At 33.0% G+C, this 21,290-nt stretch overlaps 2 protein-coding genes across 2 annotated transcripts; one reads left to right on the top strand and one right to left on the bottom strand.

Annotated features, from left to right (window-relative positions):
- Window positions 1–9,943: 9,943 nt before the first annotated feature.
- LOC113858963 (pentatricopeptide repeat-containing protein At1g60770-like) lies at window positions 9,944–12,329 on the bottom strand. Its single transcript, XM_027491776.1, has 2 exons — window positions 12,031–12,329; window positions 9,944–11,315 (listed from the first exon to the last, which is right to left on the bottom strand). The coding sequence occupies exons 1-2, from the start codon at window positions 12,253–12,255 to the stop codon at window positions 10,071–10,073; spliced, it is 1,470 nt and encodes a 489-aa protein (XP_027347577.1). The 5' UTR covers window positions 12,256–12,329; the 3' UTR covers window positions 9,944–10,070.
- A 3,890-nt stretch (window positions 12,330–16,219) lies between these two features.
- LOC113859584 lies at window positions 16,220–17,863 on the top strand. Its single transcript, XM_027492319.1, has 2 exons — window positions 16,220–17,393; window positions 17,538–17,863. The coding sequence occupies exons 1-2, from the start codon at window positions 16,220–16,222 to the stop codon at window positions 17,861–17,863; spliced, it is 1,500 nt and encodes a 499-aa protein (XP_027348120.1).
- Window positions 17,864–21,290: the final 3,427 nt, after the last annotated feature.

The following is a 21,290-nucleotide window of genomic DNA, read 5'->3' as shown; positions in this document are numbered from 1 at the left end:
ACTCAGACAAATTAGTAGTCATGTGTCCATAATGACGTCCTTCTTCATCATAAGCCAAGCTCCACTTTTCCTTTGATATATTATCTATCCAAGTCTGAATTTCAGGTGATTGTGATCGAAACGTATTAAGTTTAGATTCAAAAATCTGTTTTGATGGTGTATATCCTGCGTTTAACAGAAAAAGGTATAATGTACAGGTTAAATATTCAAAATCTATTAAAACTTAAATGAATCAAATGGGCAGAATATGTACCTAATTGAATTAGTTTTTTCTTCAACATGGTATTTTTGAATCGTCGATTGAAATTGCTGGCAATGTGACGAATGCAATAAACATGATAAGCATTTGGAGGTTGTCAACCTAGATGTGGGTTAGAGACTGCACCTTTTATACTTTGATGTCGATCTGAGATCAAACATAGCCCTGCCTTATTTGTCACATGTATACGAATCATGGCTAAAAACCATTCTCATGCAGATAACGTTTCTCCTTCGACAATGGCAAATGCAATGGGAAGCACACAGTTGTTACCATCTTGAGTCGTAGCAATTAGCAAAGTTTGTCGGTACTTACCGTACAAAAATGTTCCATCTACCTGTATTATAGGCTTACAAAAGTTGAAAGCTTCATGACATTGCTTGAACGACCAATACAACTGATGAAAAACTCGATATCTATTATCCACGGTGTGACCTTCAACACAATCATTTGTTTCAATTTTGTATACAGATCCAGCAGCATGTAATTGCATGTACTCTAGCCATCTTGGCAATGCAGCATAAGATTCATCCCAATCACCAAAGACAGTAACTATTGCTTTTTGTTTTGCTTTCCATGCCTTCTTGTACGAAATTGAATATCCAAATTGACCACTAATTCTCTCTTGAATTAACGAAATCGGGACTGATGGTTCTTCTTTCACCATACCTGCATCGCATATAATGATAGAGTTTTTAAATTTGTTGGGATGTAATAGGGTGAAAATTAGTTAGTTTTTTCTATTTCAAAATAATAAAATTTAATACAAGATTAGACATACCAAGAATGCATGAGCAAATAAATTTGGAATCTAACTTTTGGTGGTCTTGAGAGATTGAAACATTTACGCATGTATGAGCACCACCCCACTTTATAATTTTCCACTTGTCTGCATTTTTTGGCAAGGATGCTCGAACTCTCCAAGGACATCCACTATTGTGATTGACACACTTCACAACATATGTTGTTGCTTTTGACTCCACCACAAAAAAAGTTTGATGTTTCCTCATGGCGTAATGTTTTACAGCCATTCTTACATCTTCTTTAGTGTCAAATAGTTATCCAACATATAATGCATCTCCTTCCTTCCATGATTGCGCGTCATTCATACCAACAAAATCTAATTTTTGATCAGGGTGTTCCCAATTAATATAACTATAATGTGGACTTATATTCCAAAAGGGCAATGTTGCTTCTGTATTACAACAATCATTCGTCAAACTTATACCCTAATTAATAATTTATACATTACTACAAATATAAGTAATGAAAATATATTATTTAAATCACTATCTAAAATCATACCTCCTTGTTGTTGTTGTGTTGAACTAACTCTTACAATACCTTCCATATTGATCATTGAATCACAATCATCATCTGTCTCAGTATCTGACAAATTATTTAATGAAATATCATCTTCATCTTCATATTCATCATCTTCATCATCTTCATCTGTAAATTATACATTGTAAACTTATATTATTAATTAATATTGCAGCGTCAATTTTAAAAATTTAAATTAAATAAATTCATATTACCTTCTCTTGTGGCATAATCATCATCATCACTTCCATGAATATGTGAGAGTGATAAATTCACTTCTAACGGACGTGCCACAACAGAAGATGTTTCACCAACCGCAACATCCACATATATCTCAACTACATTCCTATGATGTAGTTGTTGACAAGCACTTATCATGCAATCTATATCTTCATCGTCACATACATCTAGAGCTGTATGATATCGACCATTTGTTCCAACTAAAATTCGTGCAACTAATCTAGAAATTACGTGACAACTAGACAGTTTCAGTTTTGTCTGGATCTTCCTTTTAAACATCTCAAATGTGATCCCACGTTCTATCTTAATCATCTTTTTCTCCCCTTCAAAAATTATACCCTCATTTCCTTCATATATTCTACCATTTGAATATAATATAACAACAATTTCATTCATCCTGCATTAAAAATAAGCCAAGCTCATTTCAAAATTAATTTATAATATAATAAATTATATTTATAAGTTCATTTTTAATTACAAATATTTACATATTTAATTTTTAAATAACACAAAAAAATTAAATTACAACTTTAACACTTAATAGCCATTAAATAAATATTTTAAATATTATTATGCAAAGTAAAAATTCTTAATAACCATTAAAAATAAATTATATATTTGTAATGCTTAAAAACTAACCTGATTGAGCTATGATTGTGATTTCTATCCCTGCTACACACTTCCTATCTCTTCCCAAGCCAATGCAATTTTTTCCCGAGCACCATGGTCATATTTATACAGATTCTAACTTGGATAAAAGAATGTATCAAAATTTTTATCCACTGGTCGCAGTAAAATCGGCTCTGCAGTGAGCACTACTAAAATCGTCCCAAATAAGACGACACTAATTCCTCGCATGACACGTGGCGCGATTTGGTGAGTGTCGTCCCATTAGGAGACGACACTCTCATATTTCTACACATCAGCATCTGTGTCGTCCAGCAGAGAGACGATTCTCTTGCCACGTAGCTCACAACCCCAGACCGGGAATTTGTTTCCATGAAACCTTATTTACATAAAAAAATTTTAAATTAACCCTAAAAGGGCAAAAAAGCCTCGATACGGGGGACAGCGGGTTCAAAAAGTCGAACTTATTTAGTTTATAAAAAGTATATTTTTATTGTTTAAATTTTATCTTATACTGACTACGAGTTTTTTGGGGGTCTGTTTGAATAAAAAATATTTTGTTATTTTCTTTTTTTATATTTTTGTAATAGATTATTTTTTTATATTATTTTTATAATAACATGTCACTATTTTTTTAATTATTTTTAATATCTATAACAAGTTATTTTAAGTTATTTTTGTAACAGTCTAATAAGTCACTTTTTTTTTAATTTTTGTATTAGATCATTTATTTAGTTTTTTTAAGTTGTAATAAGTTACTAGTTTCATTTTTGTAACAATTATTTTTTATTTTTATACATATAATAAGTTCATAATATAAATAAATTTATAATTAAACAAAGTTCTAAAAGCAAAAAGTCTCTACATATAATAAGTTTACAAAAATATAAAACAAGTTCATAATATAAATAAATAAGTTCACAAAGATTAAAAAAGTCTATCAAAGATTTAAAATATCAAAATTTAAGAATATAAAGCTCCTTGAGAAAGCTTGGGAATCATCAAGAGTAATAGTTTCTTTTCTATTAACATCATCTTTATTATCATATTCTAAAAAAAAATTGAGTATGTCAGTAAATTTATATAAAGTAAATTTAAATCTTAGATATGACAATTTTGTGTTCTAAGAAAAAGAAAAGAAAAACATTTAAAGCCATATAACCATCCATGTGCACACAAGAGAGCTTGAACCGTTTCATCCGTCATTGAACTTCTATACTTATTTATTACTCGAGAGCCAATGCTAAAGATTCTGATGCTACAGTGGTTATAAGAATACTCATTATATCACAAACTAATCTTGCAAGATTAGGACATCTACAACTATGTTCCTTCCAATAAGATAAAATGTCAAATGCACTCAAAGGTGGAACTCTTGGCTCCTCCAAGTATATAACAAGTTTAGACATTCCAGTATTGATAACTCTTATGCTTTCAAATTCTTCAAATTCCTACCAAATGAATATTTATATAAATAATAATTATAAAAACATTTCAAATGAATATTACAACTTACTTCATATAAACAATTTGACACAGTTGTCTTTTCTTTATCTCCTCCTTCTATTCCCAATAAAGATGAACTTTCAGATAATACTTGTAATAATGAACGATCTATATTGGAATGAGTTCTAATATTAACATACTTGGCATAAAGATTATACAACTTTATCTTAACTTCCTCTACTTTCTTTTCACAGTTGTTTGGATCAATTTTGTAGTAAGTAAAAATTAAAATATTTAATTTTTTGTTAGATCAAGAATAGTCATTAATGCCAAAACTATACTATACTCACTCCAATACTTGTCAAATTTGTCTATCATCTTCGTTGTCATATTTTTTATCAAGTCATCTTCATTTGTCAAATATACATTCAAAAGATATTCAATTCTCTATATTTCTTCAAAATATAGATTTGACATAATGTAAGAACTAGAGAATAAGTTAGTGATATTGTAAAATGGCTTCAAAAATTGACATATCAATTCTACCCTTCTCCACTCATCACTATTAGGTCACCATTTTCTATGATTAGTATCATATAATGCTAAGTCATGAAAGGTACAATGATAATTGATTGCACTTTCAAGCGTTATATAAGTAAAGTTCCATCTTGTAATCACATCAATGAGAAACTAAAAAGAAATTTAAACTGCAAATAATTTAAAACATTTTTAGCTATTTAACAAAAAAAAAATTTTTAACAATTAAATTAAAATGAGAAACCAACAAGATAATGAATTAATTAAAAATAAATCAATGAGCATCAAGCTAAACTCAATTTGCCTAAAAATAAATAAACATTTAGTATACAAATGAAATACTGGAATGAAAATAAAGTATCTTATTCAACATTTTTGCATGTAGAAATGGAATACTTGAATTCAAATGCAATTTACAATAACAAATGTCTCACGTTCGACAACCAGCGTATGTGTAGAAATTGGAATGCAAATGCAATTTGCAATTTGTATCCAGCGACCAGTGTGTGGAGAGAAGTAGAGAAGCAACGCAAAAGTAAACAGTTAAGGCTTTTAATTTTAGGGCTCTAAAACTAAAATGTGTTCCCTCCCAAACTTCCTAAAACTCAGGGTTTAATCTCAGTGTATGTGTGTGTGTGTATATATATATATATATATGCAGCTTGTCCGAAATCACATGGGCTAGCCCGGTTAGAGCTCTACCAAGTACTGAACTTATCTAGACTGAGTCAAAATAGCTTGAAGTAATTTCGAGTCTTATTTTTTAGAATTCAAGTTTGTCCATTTAATAGATTTTTTTAACCCAATCCATCAGACTAACCCATTTTACCAGCTCTACTTACAAGTATTTCGACAAATGCCTATGGTATGGATTACGAAATTAAAAGTAAAAATATTTTGTTAATATAATTTATACGACTTTTAATATAATTTCAAATAAAATATTTTTAATTTTTAACTAGTATTTTAAATATATTAGTTAAGAAGACTCAATATATTTGTAGTGTTACTTTTTTTATTTTTCTTTTTTATGTTTGATATTTTGTTAAAAGTTTAAGAAAATAATGTGTTATAAATTTTGCGAATGAATATTCTTTGAATTTTTTATCATACACTTTAACTATATTAATTATACCTCACTTATTTATTATTTTCTCTAAAATAAGTACTAATCATTAGGGGTAAATTTATAAAAAATAAATATTATTTATAATTTTACAAAATAATTATAAATAAATAAAACAAAATTACTAGAATGTTAAAAAAAATGTTGTGTAACTTTAAGTAATCAAGTATTCTTAAAATAATTTTTAATTTTAGACAATAAAATTTATTTTTTCACTATGTGTGTAACGCCAAGTGAAATCGAATATAAGAAAAGAAATATTTATTTTTAAAGTTTAGTATGCTAAAATTATGATCCCTTTGAATTAAATAAAAGATGAAGGTAAGTTAAAATGCAGCGTGAGTTTGTCCTGTTAAAATTCAATTGTAAATGCATATAAGTTTATTTTCTCATTTTAAATTATATATATTTTTTATATATATGTTTACGTATATATTTTACTTTGAGTTTATTAATATGTAGGGGAAGAAAAATCTTTTAAGTTGAACTTATATTTAAATAAGACTAATAAAAATAAGAAATGTTAAACTCAATCTATATAAGAAGTTAAAAATAAATAATTAATAATAATAAAATTTTAAAAAAATATAAACTCTTCCAAAAGACACACATAGGTAAATTAAAAAAAAAGTGAGTTAGAATTAGAGTTAGAGGTGAGTTAACCCACTATTTTTAAAGAGTTATAAATAATTATTATGCTTTTTTTAAAATATATACATATTTATTTATTATTTATTTATTTAAATTAATTAAAAATTATGTTTTAAATATAAAAAAATATTTTAAAAATAAAAATTCTGTCAATTTAATTTATTTCACTTTAAAAATAAATTCTATCAAATTAAGATCATTCAAAATTTAAATTTATAAATATTTATTAATTTTTGCTAAGTTTGTAAGTTATTTTTCTTCCTACATAAATTATGTAATATTAAGTATCATATATGTTTGATTTTCATGATGATGGTGTTATATTTATTTTTTTTAACACATTAAATTGCATTTAAATAAATTATTTTGAGTATTTGAATAATAGATAATTTAACAAATTTAGCTAGTATTATTTTTTGTTATCAGTTTTGTTTTCTATTATATGATATTTCTAAAATAATTTTATAAAAATAAATAAATAATATAAAAATATTAAAACAAATAAATCTATAGTTAATACTCAAATAAAATTATAAAACAATATGTTAAAAAATTATTTGTAAAATTATTTGAATAAAAAATATTACTATAGTTTCACAATTATTAATAATACAAATAAAATTTAGATAAATATGTAATTTAATTTGATAATAAATTATTATATTTTATTTAATAATAATTTATTCTAAATATTTAATATTATGTCAATTTAATTTCTCTCTTTATCTATTTAAATAATTTTATTTGTTTATAAATTTATAATAAGAAATAAATATTTTAATAGATTATAATATTTTTATAAAAATAATTGGTTCATGGTTTTGCCTTTAACTCACTTATTCTTTAAGGCTTTTAGTCCTATGGACTTTCACATGATGAGCTTTGTAGTTCCGTGAACTTTTTTATCTCAACCTATATAGATTATGACCAAATTAATTAAAATTCACTCATTTAGTACCTCTATGTGATAATACATTAATACACTTTAAGTTTGAATTATTTGTTTATTTAAAATGATTAAGGAAAATTAGATTTATGCCTCTTAAGACTTATTTTTCTTTCTATAGTTGGGACTACTTTTTTTTTTCTTTTAAATGTCATAAGTCTAATTTTTTTTATTATTTCTGCTTGACCTTTTAAAATTTTGGATTTTTAATTTCTTTTTTTAGATTTGAGCTATGTTAGAATTTTGACTATAAGTTCAATCCAAAATTATTAAATTAACACAACCTCTTGTCAATTGATCCATATGTTCTATGATAATACACTTTAAGTTTACATTATTTGTTTATTTAAAATAACTAAGAAAAATTAAATTTATGCCTCTCATGTCTTACTTTTCTTTTTATAGGTTGAGACTTGTACTCCTTTTTATTTTTAATGTCACAAGTCTAATTTTTTTATTATTATTTTTGTTTGACTTTTTAATTTTATTTTTTTTTGTTTTTTAATTTGAACTCTGATACTATGTTAAAATATTGACTATAAATTTGATCTAATTTAGGAGAATATAAGCTGTAAATTTGAGTGGTCTATAATATTTTAGACAATATAATATAGAGTCACAATTCTCTTTAAAAATGCTGGTAACTTAATTTTTTAGCACACTTTTAATTTTCAGTGAAAATTCATTAAAAACCATAAAATATGTAAATTTCACTCATAATTTAATAATTATTTTTATATGCTTATAGTTTTTAATAAATTTTAACTTTTTTATATATATTCTTTACCGACTATGAATTTAACTATTTTAATAACAGCCAAGAAAGATAACAGGAAAAGGGGAGAGATAATCAATTGAAAAATTATGATTTCATTTGGCGACGGATCCAATTGTAGCTGCCCTTTTGCGGTGTCCACACTAAGTTGGAGCATCTAATTTACAGGTGGTGGCTGATAATAATGGATACTTGGAAACACTGTTTGTTGACTTCTGTGGACCTCCATTAAGACCGAACCTGTATCTGGACCAGCGCCACATCATAATTGGAATAGAGATACTCATGTGATGTCCCTGTCCAAGCTCCAAAATTCCCTTCTCAGACCTGCACATATTATAAGTTGTTACTGTAGTTGCAGTATTTAGTAGGACATGGTAACGTAAGAACATCCTAGAATCCTATGATTTATGATTTATCATTTGCCATTTAATTTGTTGCAATTCAATACTATATATTTGACCAACTAACGATTGATATCATCTGATCAAAAGTATAAATTTTATAATACATGAATAAATTAGTAGAATTAAGTGTCATTTACATAGATCACACAATTTAACAATCCATATAATATTATGATTAAGTTAGATGTGTAAATAATGAAAAAAATTAACGATTTAATAATAAAGATATTGTATGAGAATAAAAAATAATATTCGAAGTGTTTGTTTAAAGGAAATAATAAAAGATCAAATGTAAAAGTCACAAATTTTTTATATATTTTTTTCAATATTTCTCATAAAAGAAATTGAAAAGCCACATAAATTTATATCGTTAAAGTGCAAAGGAACCGAAGAAGCACTGCTAAACATACTCTCTAATTATTCAAATTTTTTAGAATTACATTCTTCTAAAATAAATTTACACTGTTCCTCATGTTATGCAGCACTACATTTGGTTAACTCATTGGTTTTTTTTTTTTTTTTTTTTTTTTTTTATAAATAGAAGCTTCGCACCCATCATTTATGTGGTATAATATCAAACTCATGTTACTGTATCTCTGAATTATGAAATTTCATCCGATTCAAAAATCAACTAAATGATTTACGATTTAAATTGCAGTTCAATAACTAGCATATATGGCAGTTCAGAAATGGATGTGCCCCTTTCTTGCAGCCTAGCTTTATTTTTGCTCATATGGATCCGAATGATTTGAAATGAAGATGAGATATTTGGTCATTTATTTCTCTACAAAAATAAATGCGAAAATTTGTCGATATTATTAGCGCATAAAATGTATGATTGTGACGTTGGTTAGTTTCATCCCTTGCTTTTTTTCTGTGCAGCTTTGTTTGGTAGTACTTCTCGTGTTCCATGCTTACTTCTTTTGGTTTGATCATTTCCATCAAAACAAAGATGCCAGAGATCGTGATCTTTCATTGGTTTTTTTCCCTTGGCGTTATAAAACTTAAGGGCATGCTGAACATGGAACAATATAAATATACAAACTTGACATTAATTTTAGTTTTTTTTCTCTTGGCTGATCCGTACTTTAAATAAGTTCATTGTTTATCTGGCAGCTAAGGGTTAAAATACAAGTAAACTGTATACCTAATCCAAGATTTAGAAAAATCAATTAATATAATTTCCTTGGTGTGTGAATATACATGGAGTTTGAAAAAAAAATATTCACCTAGTTTTTAGAAGCAGGATTTTAACGAATTAAACTTTTGGTGTATTTAAAAAAATTTGAAGTTTTAGTAGGTTAATATACTCTTTCTATAAAACTAGTAGGTGTACGATAACAACCATAAGTGGTAATATACATCTATTTATCTTCAACAATCAAATTAATGTTTTCAGAAGTTGAATAGATATTAACACACCTTTCACTGACTGAAACGTTTTATGCTTAGATGGTTAGATCCCATTTGTGATGCACTTTTCTTTATAGCACACAGGATTCACTGTGAAAGATGAATGCACCTACGCAGCTCCTGCATTTCATTATTCAATAATCAAATAAGATTCCTTCAATGCCAATACAGCATGCATTCCTTCAATGCCAATACAGCATGCGCCCCTTCATGATGTTTAAATTGAAATGCCAAATTTTCTCACCAGAGCATAATCTGTAAGAAAGCCACGGCATCTCAATTTACAACAATTAAAACTTGAAGAACGAAAGTATTGTGAGTTACTCCACAGAAATTGCTTCAAGCAACTTCTGGGTGTCTTCACTCACATCTACATTCTCCATCTTCAATCGCCGTTGCATAGCTGAACTGGTCCTGCCAGCAGCTGCATAAGTTCTGATCAAGGATTCAAACACCTTTGCCCCTAGAGAATCCACAGATTTCTTCAAAACCTCTAGAAATTCTTCTGCACCATTGACATCCTTCTCTTGCTCAAAATGCCTCATCATGTTACCAATGATCTCAGATGATGGAACCCATTTCTCACCATCCCCTCTACCGATTGATATTGCTTTGTCTAAACAATCCACTGCCAACTTCAAGTCTCCTTTTTGCAAATGGTAATCCAAGAAGATTTCCCATGTTTTTGCATTAGGCTTGGCCCCTCTCCTCCGAGCACGCTCCTTGAGATCTTCAGCTTTCTGTAGCATATCTAATTTAGCGTATGCACCTATCAGAACATTTGCAATTCGAATATCATAAGTGGGGCAGCCAGATTCCCACTCCCGGAAACACTTTTCTGCTCCTGGGAGATCCTTCAATTTAACCAATACTTGAATCATATTCAGATAGCTTATATTTGCAGTTTTAGGAAATGCCAGCCTAAGAGAACGCCAGACCCTATAAACCTCATATAAGCTACCTGTTCGCCCACACAATGTAATTAGAAACTGGTAAGCAGAAAGATCTTTGAAAGCATTTCTCTTCTCCAATTCCTTAAGAGCAACTTCTGCCTTATCAACCAAACCAGCATCTACAAAAATAGATGCTAAGTTACTAAATGTTGTCCAATCTCCGGTGACTCGACCATCCCTCTTCATCTCATCATGAACCCTTTCAACACCTGAAATATCATTAACAGCAGCAAGACCTCTCATCCATACATTATAAGTGTAAGCATCCAACGCGATATTACCAGCCTTCATTTCTTGTATGATGGTTGGAATCTTTTCTGGCTGCCCTACTTTTGTATATAGAGTCATAAGACTGTTGTAAGGGATGGAACTTAAAGGAAGGCTAAGCTCCTTCATCTTTTCCACAAGACCTTCCGCCTTTTCAGTCATCAATTCCTTGCAGTAACAGTTTAAAAGGGCACCATAACATAGATGATTCTTAGCAGATTCGGTGAGATCAACAAAATAATTTTCAGCAGCAGCAATACCTCGAGCTTTAGCAAGTAGATCAAGATGTATAGCGTGATCACTGATAGTCTTGTTCATGTTCCTCTTAGCCATGATTTCTGACAGCTGTAACACGAGAAAATGATCATTTATTTTCCATCAATAAATGTTAAGGAAAAACTATAAACTGCTAACTATGAAATCTATATTTAGTACATGCACAGTTTTGTTCCAGACTTGCCCGGATAATCAGAAACAGCACATTATAGAATGTAAATCACACAAGACAAAACAATCCATTACTCAAATTTGAAAGAAGAGAAACATCAATTTCTTTTATTTTAATAAAAAAAATTGATACTCTCGTTTTTACTTTAAAAGTAAGTGAAAAGTTTACCAGTCTTCTATGCATCTATATTGTCTGCTTATGTGTGAATATGTTGCCAGCAATTACCACCATTAGCTCACTACCATCCCTTTGAATGCCTTTGGTACAGCCACGTTCATAAGCCATGACAACAACAGCGTTAATTCAAAATCCAAGGCTTATAAACACACCAATATAATTATTGCACTCTCCCCTTTACCCAATCTCTCTTCAAAGATGCATCAATTAATTAGAAAATCGAAACTATAACATGGAAATCGTATAATAATAACAGTTTCTACTGAATACCAGATCCAAAATCATACATTGTAAAAAAAAAAGTTAACAACAAAGAAATAAAAGTTAAAACAAGTAGGATCATTGACGTGCTCTGTGTCTAAACATTAAAGGCTTAGCATAAAGTAAAAAAGGTTTGAACCCAAAAATGCAACGATGCATATGAATGAGTGTGACCTTAAGAGCGGGTTGATAAAGCTTGCGTTGGCGAAGCTTCTTGAGCGTATCACCAACCTCCCATTTGTAAACGCGCTTTCCGCTCTTGATGAAGCTGTTGAGATTCTGACGAACGCTGAGTTGGGAACCATCTTTGAAGAGCTTTTGGTACAGTGCTTCGTCCAAGTACTTCTTCGACCGCTTCACCACGCTCTTGCTGCGCCCATATCGTTGTATCAACGACATTTCCGAGATTGACGATGTTCCCTGCTTCTTCACACTCCCGCGGATTGGAAACCTTCACGGCGGTAGAAACCAAACCCAAAATCCTAATAGCTCCAAACGAGAACAAGACAAAAAAAAAACTTATTTGGGCTCGTTATCAGGACCCAATATGAATCTTGTTAAGGGCTTCCTGGCCTTATTTTGGACCTCATCCTTCTACTTTCGATACCTTTCTCTTTTTTAAAATTAATATTTTTTTGTAATATTAAAAAAAAAGTTACTACTATTCAATTAAAATTTGAATTTCATCGTCATAATACACGTAATAAATATTAGTATTCAAGATCAGTATATATTATTTAAATAAAATTTTTAATTTTGTTTTAAAAAATTAATAAAAACATGCATAAAAGTTTTGTTCTTTTTTAATTTTATTATTTTGTTTTATTAACTGAAAATAAAATTTTGAAAGGTATTAATTACTCTCAAAAAATAAAATAAAAAATAAAATGACTGTATAAAGTTATGAAGTAGATATCAATATGTTTGATTATATTTTATTAGCCTAACGTTAATTTGAGTGAATTTTTTATTTAAAAAAAATAATTATTACTAATGAGAAAAATTAGCATTCTTAATTTTATATGTCAATTTTTGGACACACTTTATTTTCCTTCAAAATAAAAGAAAATATTTTACTACAACAAATATTTTTTTTTTGTCTATTTTCTATATGCTTCTAGATGAATTACATAATTTCAAATATTAGATGGAATCATTTCTAAGATCACTAGATATAAAAATAATATAAATTTTGAAAGTAACGTCAAGTTTCCATCAACATAAAATTATGTAATTTTCCTTGTCTTTAGATTTTTTTTTTATCACATTCTATAATTTTCTTTTATTTAATAATAAAAAATTAGTAATGAAAAAGTAAAAAGAACATATAGGCCCTATGTCTTGTTAATGTATGTTTTGTTGCATCTTAATTCTAAAGAGATGCTAAACCATTCATAATTTTTAGTTTTTATCTAAGAAAAACTGAAACAACTAAATGTCCAAAAAAGAAACTATCATAAAAAAAAAGAAGGTAAAGATGTACTACCAACATAATTTTACTTTTTTAGATCTTGGAATTATGTTATTTTTATAGTGAATAAAATATTTTAAAATAAAAAAGAACTCAATTATATTTTCTACCATTTGGAAGCTTTTCTTTAGCTAAATATGAATTCTAAAATCAATTGACTTAGTGTTGTTATGTAATATAGTTTTAGATAAATAGTCTAAATATTCATTAATTTGTAAGTACTAAATAGCAAGAAGTCATATATGCACAATAAACATAAAAATGTTTTCTTGCATAAATACATGTATAAAGATATACACATGATATATACATACAAGTATATATAGTACCTTATACATATATATAAGTATGCATTCTCATGAATCAAAGTTGTGCTACTAAATTACATTTTCAATTCAATGAAGAATTGTTGAAGTTTTACACTTATTTAATGAATAGGATAAGATAACACAAAATAACAAATTTTAATCATATTCCTTTTTTTTAACATTTATTTAATTAAGTTTAACGTGACATGATAAATCTATTTATTAGTCTTATTTTATTCTTTCTTCTTATATATTTTATTTGAAGTCCTAAATTTGAAATGTAAAGAAGAAAAGCATTATATATATATATATATATATATATATATATATTGTTGTTGTACTTTTTAATAGATAAGATAAAAATATATATTACTTTATATTATTATAATCTTAATAATGATGATGTGTTATTATTATAATCTTCTTTTAGTGCAGCGCGCTAAAAGACAAAATTGAAGAATTAATCAAGGAAGGACATTTAAAAGATTTTGTACAGACAAAATCCATGGGGCAACCTAACAAAGGAAGAGACCGTTACCCTAAACCACCAAAGAGATCTGACGACAAAAAATTTGAACGATACAGGAGCAGGTCCAGGGAACCCCCAACTAGAAGATATGATGAGCGAGAGAAGTATCCCAAAAAGGTCATTAACACCATAGCTGGAGGGTTTGTCGGTGGAGGACTTACCCATTTGGCCAGAAAGAGGCATCTCAGACATGTCCATTCTGTTAATAATGTTTCATTGGGCAGCAGAATCCGGATCCTGCCTATTATGTTCACTGACAATGACTTTCAAGGAGTCGATCCGGTGCAGGATGATCCCATGGTCATTAGTGTAGACATTCTTAATTGCACTGTTCGGAAAACACTAATTGACCAAGGGAGCTCGGCTGACATCCTGTATTGGAATACGTTTAAGCAACTAGGCATCTCTGAAGAAGAGATCAAAGAATATAACAAACCGTTGGTCAGTTTTTCTGGGGAACGAGTAGAGCCTAGGGAATGTATTGACTTGTATACCTCGTTTGGATCAGAACATGAGGAAAAATGTATAAAAATTACTTATCTTGTAGTACATGCGAACACCTCCTATAATATACTACTCGGCAGACCATCCTTGAATAAGTTGAAAGCCATAGTATCCACTCCGCACTTGGCCATGAAGTTTCCATCTGAAAGAGGCCGAATCGTTACAGTCCATGCTGATCAGAAAACAGCCAGAGAATGTTACTTCGCAAGCTTACGTCTTAGACCCTTTCATGGCAATAGCTGAGACGTCAATATTATATCTCGTCGGTTGGGAGAGGACTTGGATGTTGAACTTGATCCAAGAATGGATGAGGGATATCGGGTTGAGCCTAATGAAAACAAGCAACCTTTCCAACTTGGAGCAAAACCAGAACAAGTTGCTTATTTAGGGGTCGGTTTGAATGCACAAGAAAAGCAAATTTTTCAGGAAATGCTGCTAAATAACGCCGATTTGTTTGGTTGGACAGCCTCAGACATGCCTGGCATCGATCCGACATTTCTTTGTCACCACTTATCGGTCTATAAGGGGGCCAAACCGATAGCTCAAAAGAAGAGAAAAATTGGTGGCGATAGAGCAAAGGCAGTAGAAGAAGAAACCGGCAAGCTAGTACAGGTTGGCTTTATCCGAGAAGTCAGGTATTCAACATGGTTAGCCAACGTCGTCATGGTTAAAAAAGCCAACGGCAAATGGTGAATGTGCACGGACTTCATGGACTTGAACAAAGCATGCCCAAGGGATGCATACCCCCTACCAAACATTGATACCCTAGTAGATGGTGCAGCCGGTCACAGAATACTGAGTTTTTTGGATGCTTATTCTAGATATAATCAAATACGAATGTATCCCCCGGATGAGGAGAAAATGACATTCATCACAAATTTAGTAAATTTTTGTTACCGAGTGATGCTGTTCGGTTTGAAGAATGCAGGGGCAACATACCAGCGACTAATGAACAAAATTTTTGAGAAGCAAGTGGGTAAATGCATGGAGGTGTATGTGGATGACATGGTGATTAAATCCCTCGTATTGAAGCAACATCTTGACCACTTGGAGGAGGTATTCGGCGAAGTCAGGAAGCATGGTATGAGGTTCAATCTTGAAAAATGCACATTTGGTGTAGCTGGCGGTAAATTCTTGAGTTTCATGTTGTCCGAAAGGGGGATTGAGGCAAACCCCGATAAATGTAAAGCCATCATTGACATGGCTAGCCCGAGGAATGTCAAGGACGTTTAACAACTGGCCGGGCGGATTGCAGCCCTTGCTAGATTCTTGCCAATAATGGCAGAAAGGTCTCGGCCTTTCATTGAATTGTTGAAGAAATCCCAAAAATTCACTTGGTCCAACGTATGTGAGGACGCCTTCGTCCAATACAAACATATGCTAGCAGCGCCGCCTGTGTTAACAAAACCAAAAACTGATCAGGAAATGATTGTTTATTTGGCCGTGTCTGATAATGCCATCAGTTCGGTTTTACTTTAAGAAACACCTGAACCGGCCCCCGTATATTTTGTCAGCCGAACACTCCAAGGTCCTGAATCCCGGTATTAATTAATGGAGAAAGTGGTACTTACCCTAGTCTACACAGCTCATCAGTTAAGACACTACTTTCAGAGTCATCAGATGGTCGTACGTACAGATTGTCCAATGGCCAAAATTTTGAGGAAGCCAGAATTGGCTGGTCGGTTGGTAGCATGGACAATTGAACTATCTCAATTTGACATTCATTTTAAGAACCGACGCCCCCTTAAAGCTCAGGTGTTAGCCGACTTCATCAATGAATTCACCGTACAACGACACACTACCTCGAACATGTGGAATCTGCACGTCGACGGATCATCAAATCGACTGGGTAGTGGAGCTGGGGTCATACTCGAAGGGCCGAACGCATTCGCCATTGAGCAATCCATTCGATTTGGATTCAGGGCATCTAACAACCAAGCAGAGTACGAGACTTTACTTGCCGGTCTTAGACTAGCAAAGGAGATGGGAGTTAAACGCATTACCAGTTGGAGTGATTCAGAAATTGTGGCCGAACTGGTTAATGATACATATCAAGTTAGGGACCCGATTATGCTTAAATATTACCAAGAATTCAAGAAAATAAAAGATGAATTTGACGAGGTATGTGTTCGGCACACACCAAGAAACATGAACGAACAGGCCGACAGGCTTGCTAGGCTCGCTAGCCAAAGGAAACCAGGGCAATTGCACAGCGCGGTTCATCAAGAAATCCTCCAACCCATCATCACCAAACAAGAATGCATAGATGTAGAAATTTCATCTCATAATTGGATGACCCCACTCATTCGGTATATCATCGATGACAGCTTACTAGAGGATACAACTTCAGCTAAGAAAATAAAAATGCCCGCAGCTAAGTACCTTCTTCTCGGCAAGCACTTTTATAGGAAAGGAATTTCAACTCCTATGCTTAAATGCCTAGACCACGACCAAGCTAACTACGTCATGAGGGAAATCCATGAAGGAATTTGTGGTACCCATTCGAGCGGAAGAACTATGGCAGCAAAAATACTCAGAGCCGGATATTACTGGCCAACACTCACTCAAGATTGCCATTTGTTTGTGAAGAAATGCATTCCTTGTCAACAATACGGTCCTCACATACACCAACATGCCGATACCCTTCGCCCTATTAGCTCTCCTTGGCCTTTTGCCATATGGGGAATGGATCTTCTCGGCCCTTTCCCTTTAGCAAAAGGGCAATGTAAATTTCTCCTTGTCGCTGTGGATTAATTCACCAAATGGATCGAAGCCGAACCCCTTGCCACCATCACGGCCAACAATGTACAGAAATTCACTTGGAAAAACATCATTACACGGTTCGGTCTCCCTCATGCACTAATCACAGATAATGAGCTTCAATTTACAGATCGGCGATTCAATGAGTTCTTGGAAAGCCTGCATATCAAACACAGAGTTACGTCTGTTGAACACCCTCAGACTAATGGCCAAGCTGAGGCTGCAAACAAGGTGATCTTACATGAATTAAAAAGGAGATTGGGTTCGGCAAAAAGAGAATGGGCAGAGAAACTGCCCAAAATATTATGGGCTTATCGGTGCACGCCGCAAACCACAACAAAGGAAACTCCTTCTCGGCTTACCTATGGTACTGATGCCATGGTGCCAGTAGAGATTGGAGAACCTTCATTTCGGAGGAAGAATTTCGAGGAATAGGCTAATGAAGAAGCACTGGCCGTCAACCAGGACTTAATAGATGAGATACGTGACCAAGCTGTCATTATGACCGAGGCTAGCAGAAGAATGATGGCTAGAAAATTTAACTCCAAAATCAATCCACGACAATTTTATGAAAATGACTTAGTATGGCGAGTAACCAGAGATGCACGCAGGGATCGGCGAGAAGGGAAGCTGACAGCTAACTGGGAAGGCCCCTTTCGGGTAACGGCAATATTAGACAACGGAGCACACAAGTTGGAAACATTGGAAGGAAAACTAATACCGAGGACCTGGAATGTTACACATTTGAAGCATTATTATAGTTAAAGCCTTGTAATCTGTAAACGGTGTATTCTTTTCCTCTCTCAGGTTTTGTCTTCTTAAAAGAAAGTGAAAAGGGGTTTTCTTAGGAAGGTTTTTAACGAGGCACCTTATTAATAAAATACTTCTTTTCACCTACACGGTTTTCTATGCATCAGGGTTTTTCTTTCAAGCACTTCATTCAATTATTTCCCTCCTGAGTACTCCTACTCGGCTAAGGACAAATTATCATTTAAAATTCCCTCCCAAGTATCGCTTGACCAAAGTTGAATTAATTATTTCCCTCCCGAGTACCCCTACTCATCTAAGGACGAATTATCATTTAAAATTCCCTCCCAAGTATCGCTTGGCCAAGGTTGAATTAATTATTTCCCTCCCGAGTAAGGTTGAATTAATTAAATCCCTCTTGAGTACCCACTCGGTCAAGGTTAAATCACCATTAAACTTAAATATTTTTTAATTCGCTAAAGATAAGTTAGTTTAATTCCCTTCCGTGTACCCTAGTCGGCTAAAGATGAATTCATTAAGCATATCGTATGTTAGTACGAATTATATGACCAAGTTCTTAATACAAGGCATAAGAGAAGGAGAAACAAAACAGAAATTCTATTTCAAAGTTACTAATTACAAAATTAGGGCACTAATGACCCATGAATACAAAACAAAACTAATCTAACTTTCAATGATTGGATCCACAACTAGCCTTCGGAGCATCGCTATTGACCGTACATGAAGTTCTGCGTAGTAGTGCCAGAGTGATTCATATTCCAAGCTGTCGACCAATTCTTTCCCCGCATCAGATAACAAATTGGGAGCAGCTAGCCGTCCAGTATGTGTCTCGGTTGCCAGGAAACCCTCAGCAAGCATGTCCAAAGGAATTACAGGGGTGGAGGAACTGCTTCCTTCCTCGGTACCCACCACTCGGTTTTTCTTGCGAGCCCCCTGTATGCCACTAGGCCCACCCGAATGGGCATGCCTTCTCTTTCTCTCCCTATCGGGTTCTTTGCCTTTGCCCTTGTCCTTGCGTTTCTTGGAAGGGCCTTCAGCCGGAACAACATCTCGGGGACGAGGATGAGGCTCTGCTACTTCAGGAAGTTGATCAATTTGAGGATGACGATGTTCCTCAATGGGCGTCCCCTCCGACATTCTTTGCTTCAGATTATGACGGAAAGTCGGCACATCAACACCTCGCTGAGCCATTAAGCCTGCAGTAAAAATAGCAAGTCAAATCAATACAACTCAATTCCAAATACAAATTAAAAATGAGACGACACATACCCTCCATATTCCAGCGAGGATGCGGAGACTTAAGCACGAGGATTACATGTCGGGCACGTAGGTCTCAGGGAAGGGACTTCAAAAATTGTAAATCTGATAACTCCCTAGCCGATAACATGTCCTCAGGGAATACGTCGTATCGGCGCGGCACCTGAGTCCAGTGAAAAGGGAAGAGAGGATTATTCTCGCTATCAAAAAAATAATTTCTATCTACAGGGTCCACAATCACCTTGAAGTAACTGGTTTTGAAATCCTTGAAAGACGAAGCATATGGTTTAAACAAAGGCAACTCGGGTTGCCTTATTAGAGACACCCACCTTGCCAAGTCAGATGGACGTGTACAAAAGAAATGAAGAAAAAGGTCTACACTAGGTTCTATATAGTGGAATTTACAAAGTATCCTAAAGGCTTGTATTGCCGCCTATTCGTTCGGGTGTAGTTGTGTCGGCGCTACATTCAAAACCCTCAAAACCCCCATTTGGAAGTCATCAAAGGGCAGCTTGATACCTAACTCCCTAAACATGTATTCGTACATGAAGAAAGTATCAGCCATTCTGACACCTCCAACAAAAACAAACTCTGGGTTCTCGGTCTCGTCCCCTTTGCAGGGGTTGGGGTGTATCGGATACGGGTCAGAGGCTTCCCATAAAGAAATATCGCAATTATCTACAAAGAGTTGAAGACTTTTATTTATTCTAAAACGAGAAAAGTACGCGGCCACTTCACCGTGCACCCACTCATATCCAGGTATCATGCAAGGAGGAAACACCTGTCTTTCCCTAGGAGGACTAATACTCGGTAAGGGTTCAGAAGCGTCAGTATCACTTGAAGCTGACGACTCGGCTTCGTTGCTGCATTCCCTGACCTGTGCTTCTTCAGCCCTCCTGTTTAAAATGGATGAAACCTCGCTACTCCCCTCGGTTCCATTCATAATGTCTACCTCGACAGTACTCGGTCCTGAGGCATCTGACAGGGAATCCTCCCACTCAATAGGTTCAGCCATGAAAGAAAAAAGTGAAAAATTGAAACGCACCTTACAAGTAGTCGGTAGGGAAGAAAAGCTGAAGATCTTTGAACACTCTTCGGTTTGGAGCAACAATGTGTAGGTTTCGGTACAAAACAAAAGAGTAGAAAATGGATGCAAGGACCACCACATATTTATAAGGGATCTGATGTCGGGCAAATGAAAAGACGCCCTTTCGTTTTGAACCGTCAGATCCCTTTCAGATCAACGGATGAGGTGGGACACCCTTTCGTTTCATACACCCGCCGACAAACCCTAAAAACCAACATTCTAGAATATTCCTTTACAAATTTCTTATTTTTCTATTAAAATTTCCTATCTCGGCCTGTATCGTTTTGTTACTAAACTGATTACCTCTTAGTATAAACCCAACACACATCATTCGTTTAAATATAACCATTACTCATCCACTAAAGACCGAATACCCCCCCTCGGTGTAGGTAAAGACACCTTAACCGACTACCTATTGCAACCTTACCACTGATATTTAAAGCCCTTGCTTCGTACCTCTTTGGGCTTGTGGGGCTAGTGTACTGGATAAAGATCAACTCGGTCCCACTTGTAGGAAAAGGAAACCGAGTACCTATTCGGCATAATAGGCCGGATACCCCTCGCAGGATTAAAAGGTAATTACCCCAATTAAGGGTAATAATCAAAATATTATTTAAATTAGGAAAATGGGCTAAAGTATAAAGGCTGGCTTAGCAGGCCCATCAGCCCAATACAATGCTTATAAAAGGAAAGTAGAAAATACAGTAAGTGGTTGACTTCTCATTATTAAATAGCATTTATTGCTCAAAA

This window comes from Abrus precatorius, unplaced genomic scaffold, assembly GCF_003935025.1.
Source record: "Abrus precatorius isolate BTA unplaced genomic scaffold, Abrus_2018 Scaffold2, whole genome shotgun sequence".
NCBI lineage: Eukaryota > Viridiplantae > Streptophyta > Magnoliopsida > Fabales > Fabaceae > Abrus > Abrus precatorius.
The sequence above is the reverse complement of the archived record's forward strand: the minus strand, read 5'-3'. Positions and strand labels throughout refer to the sequence as shown.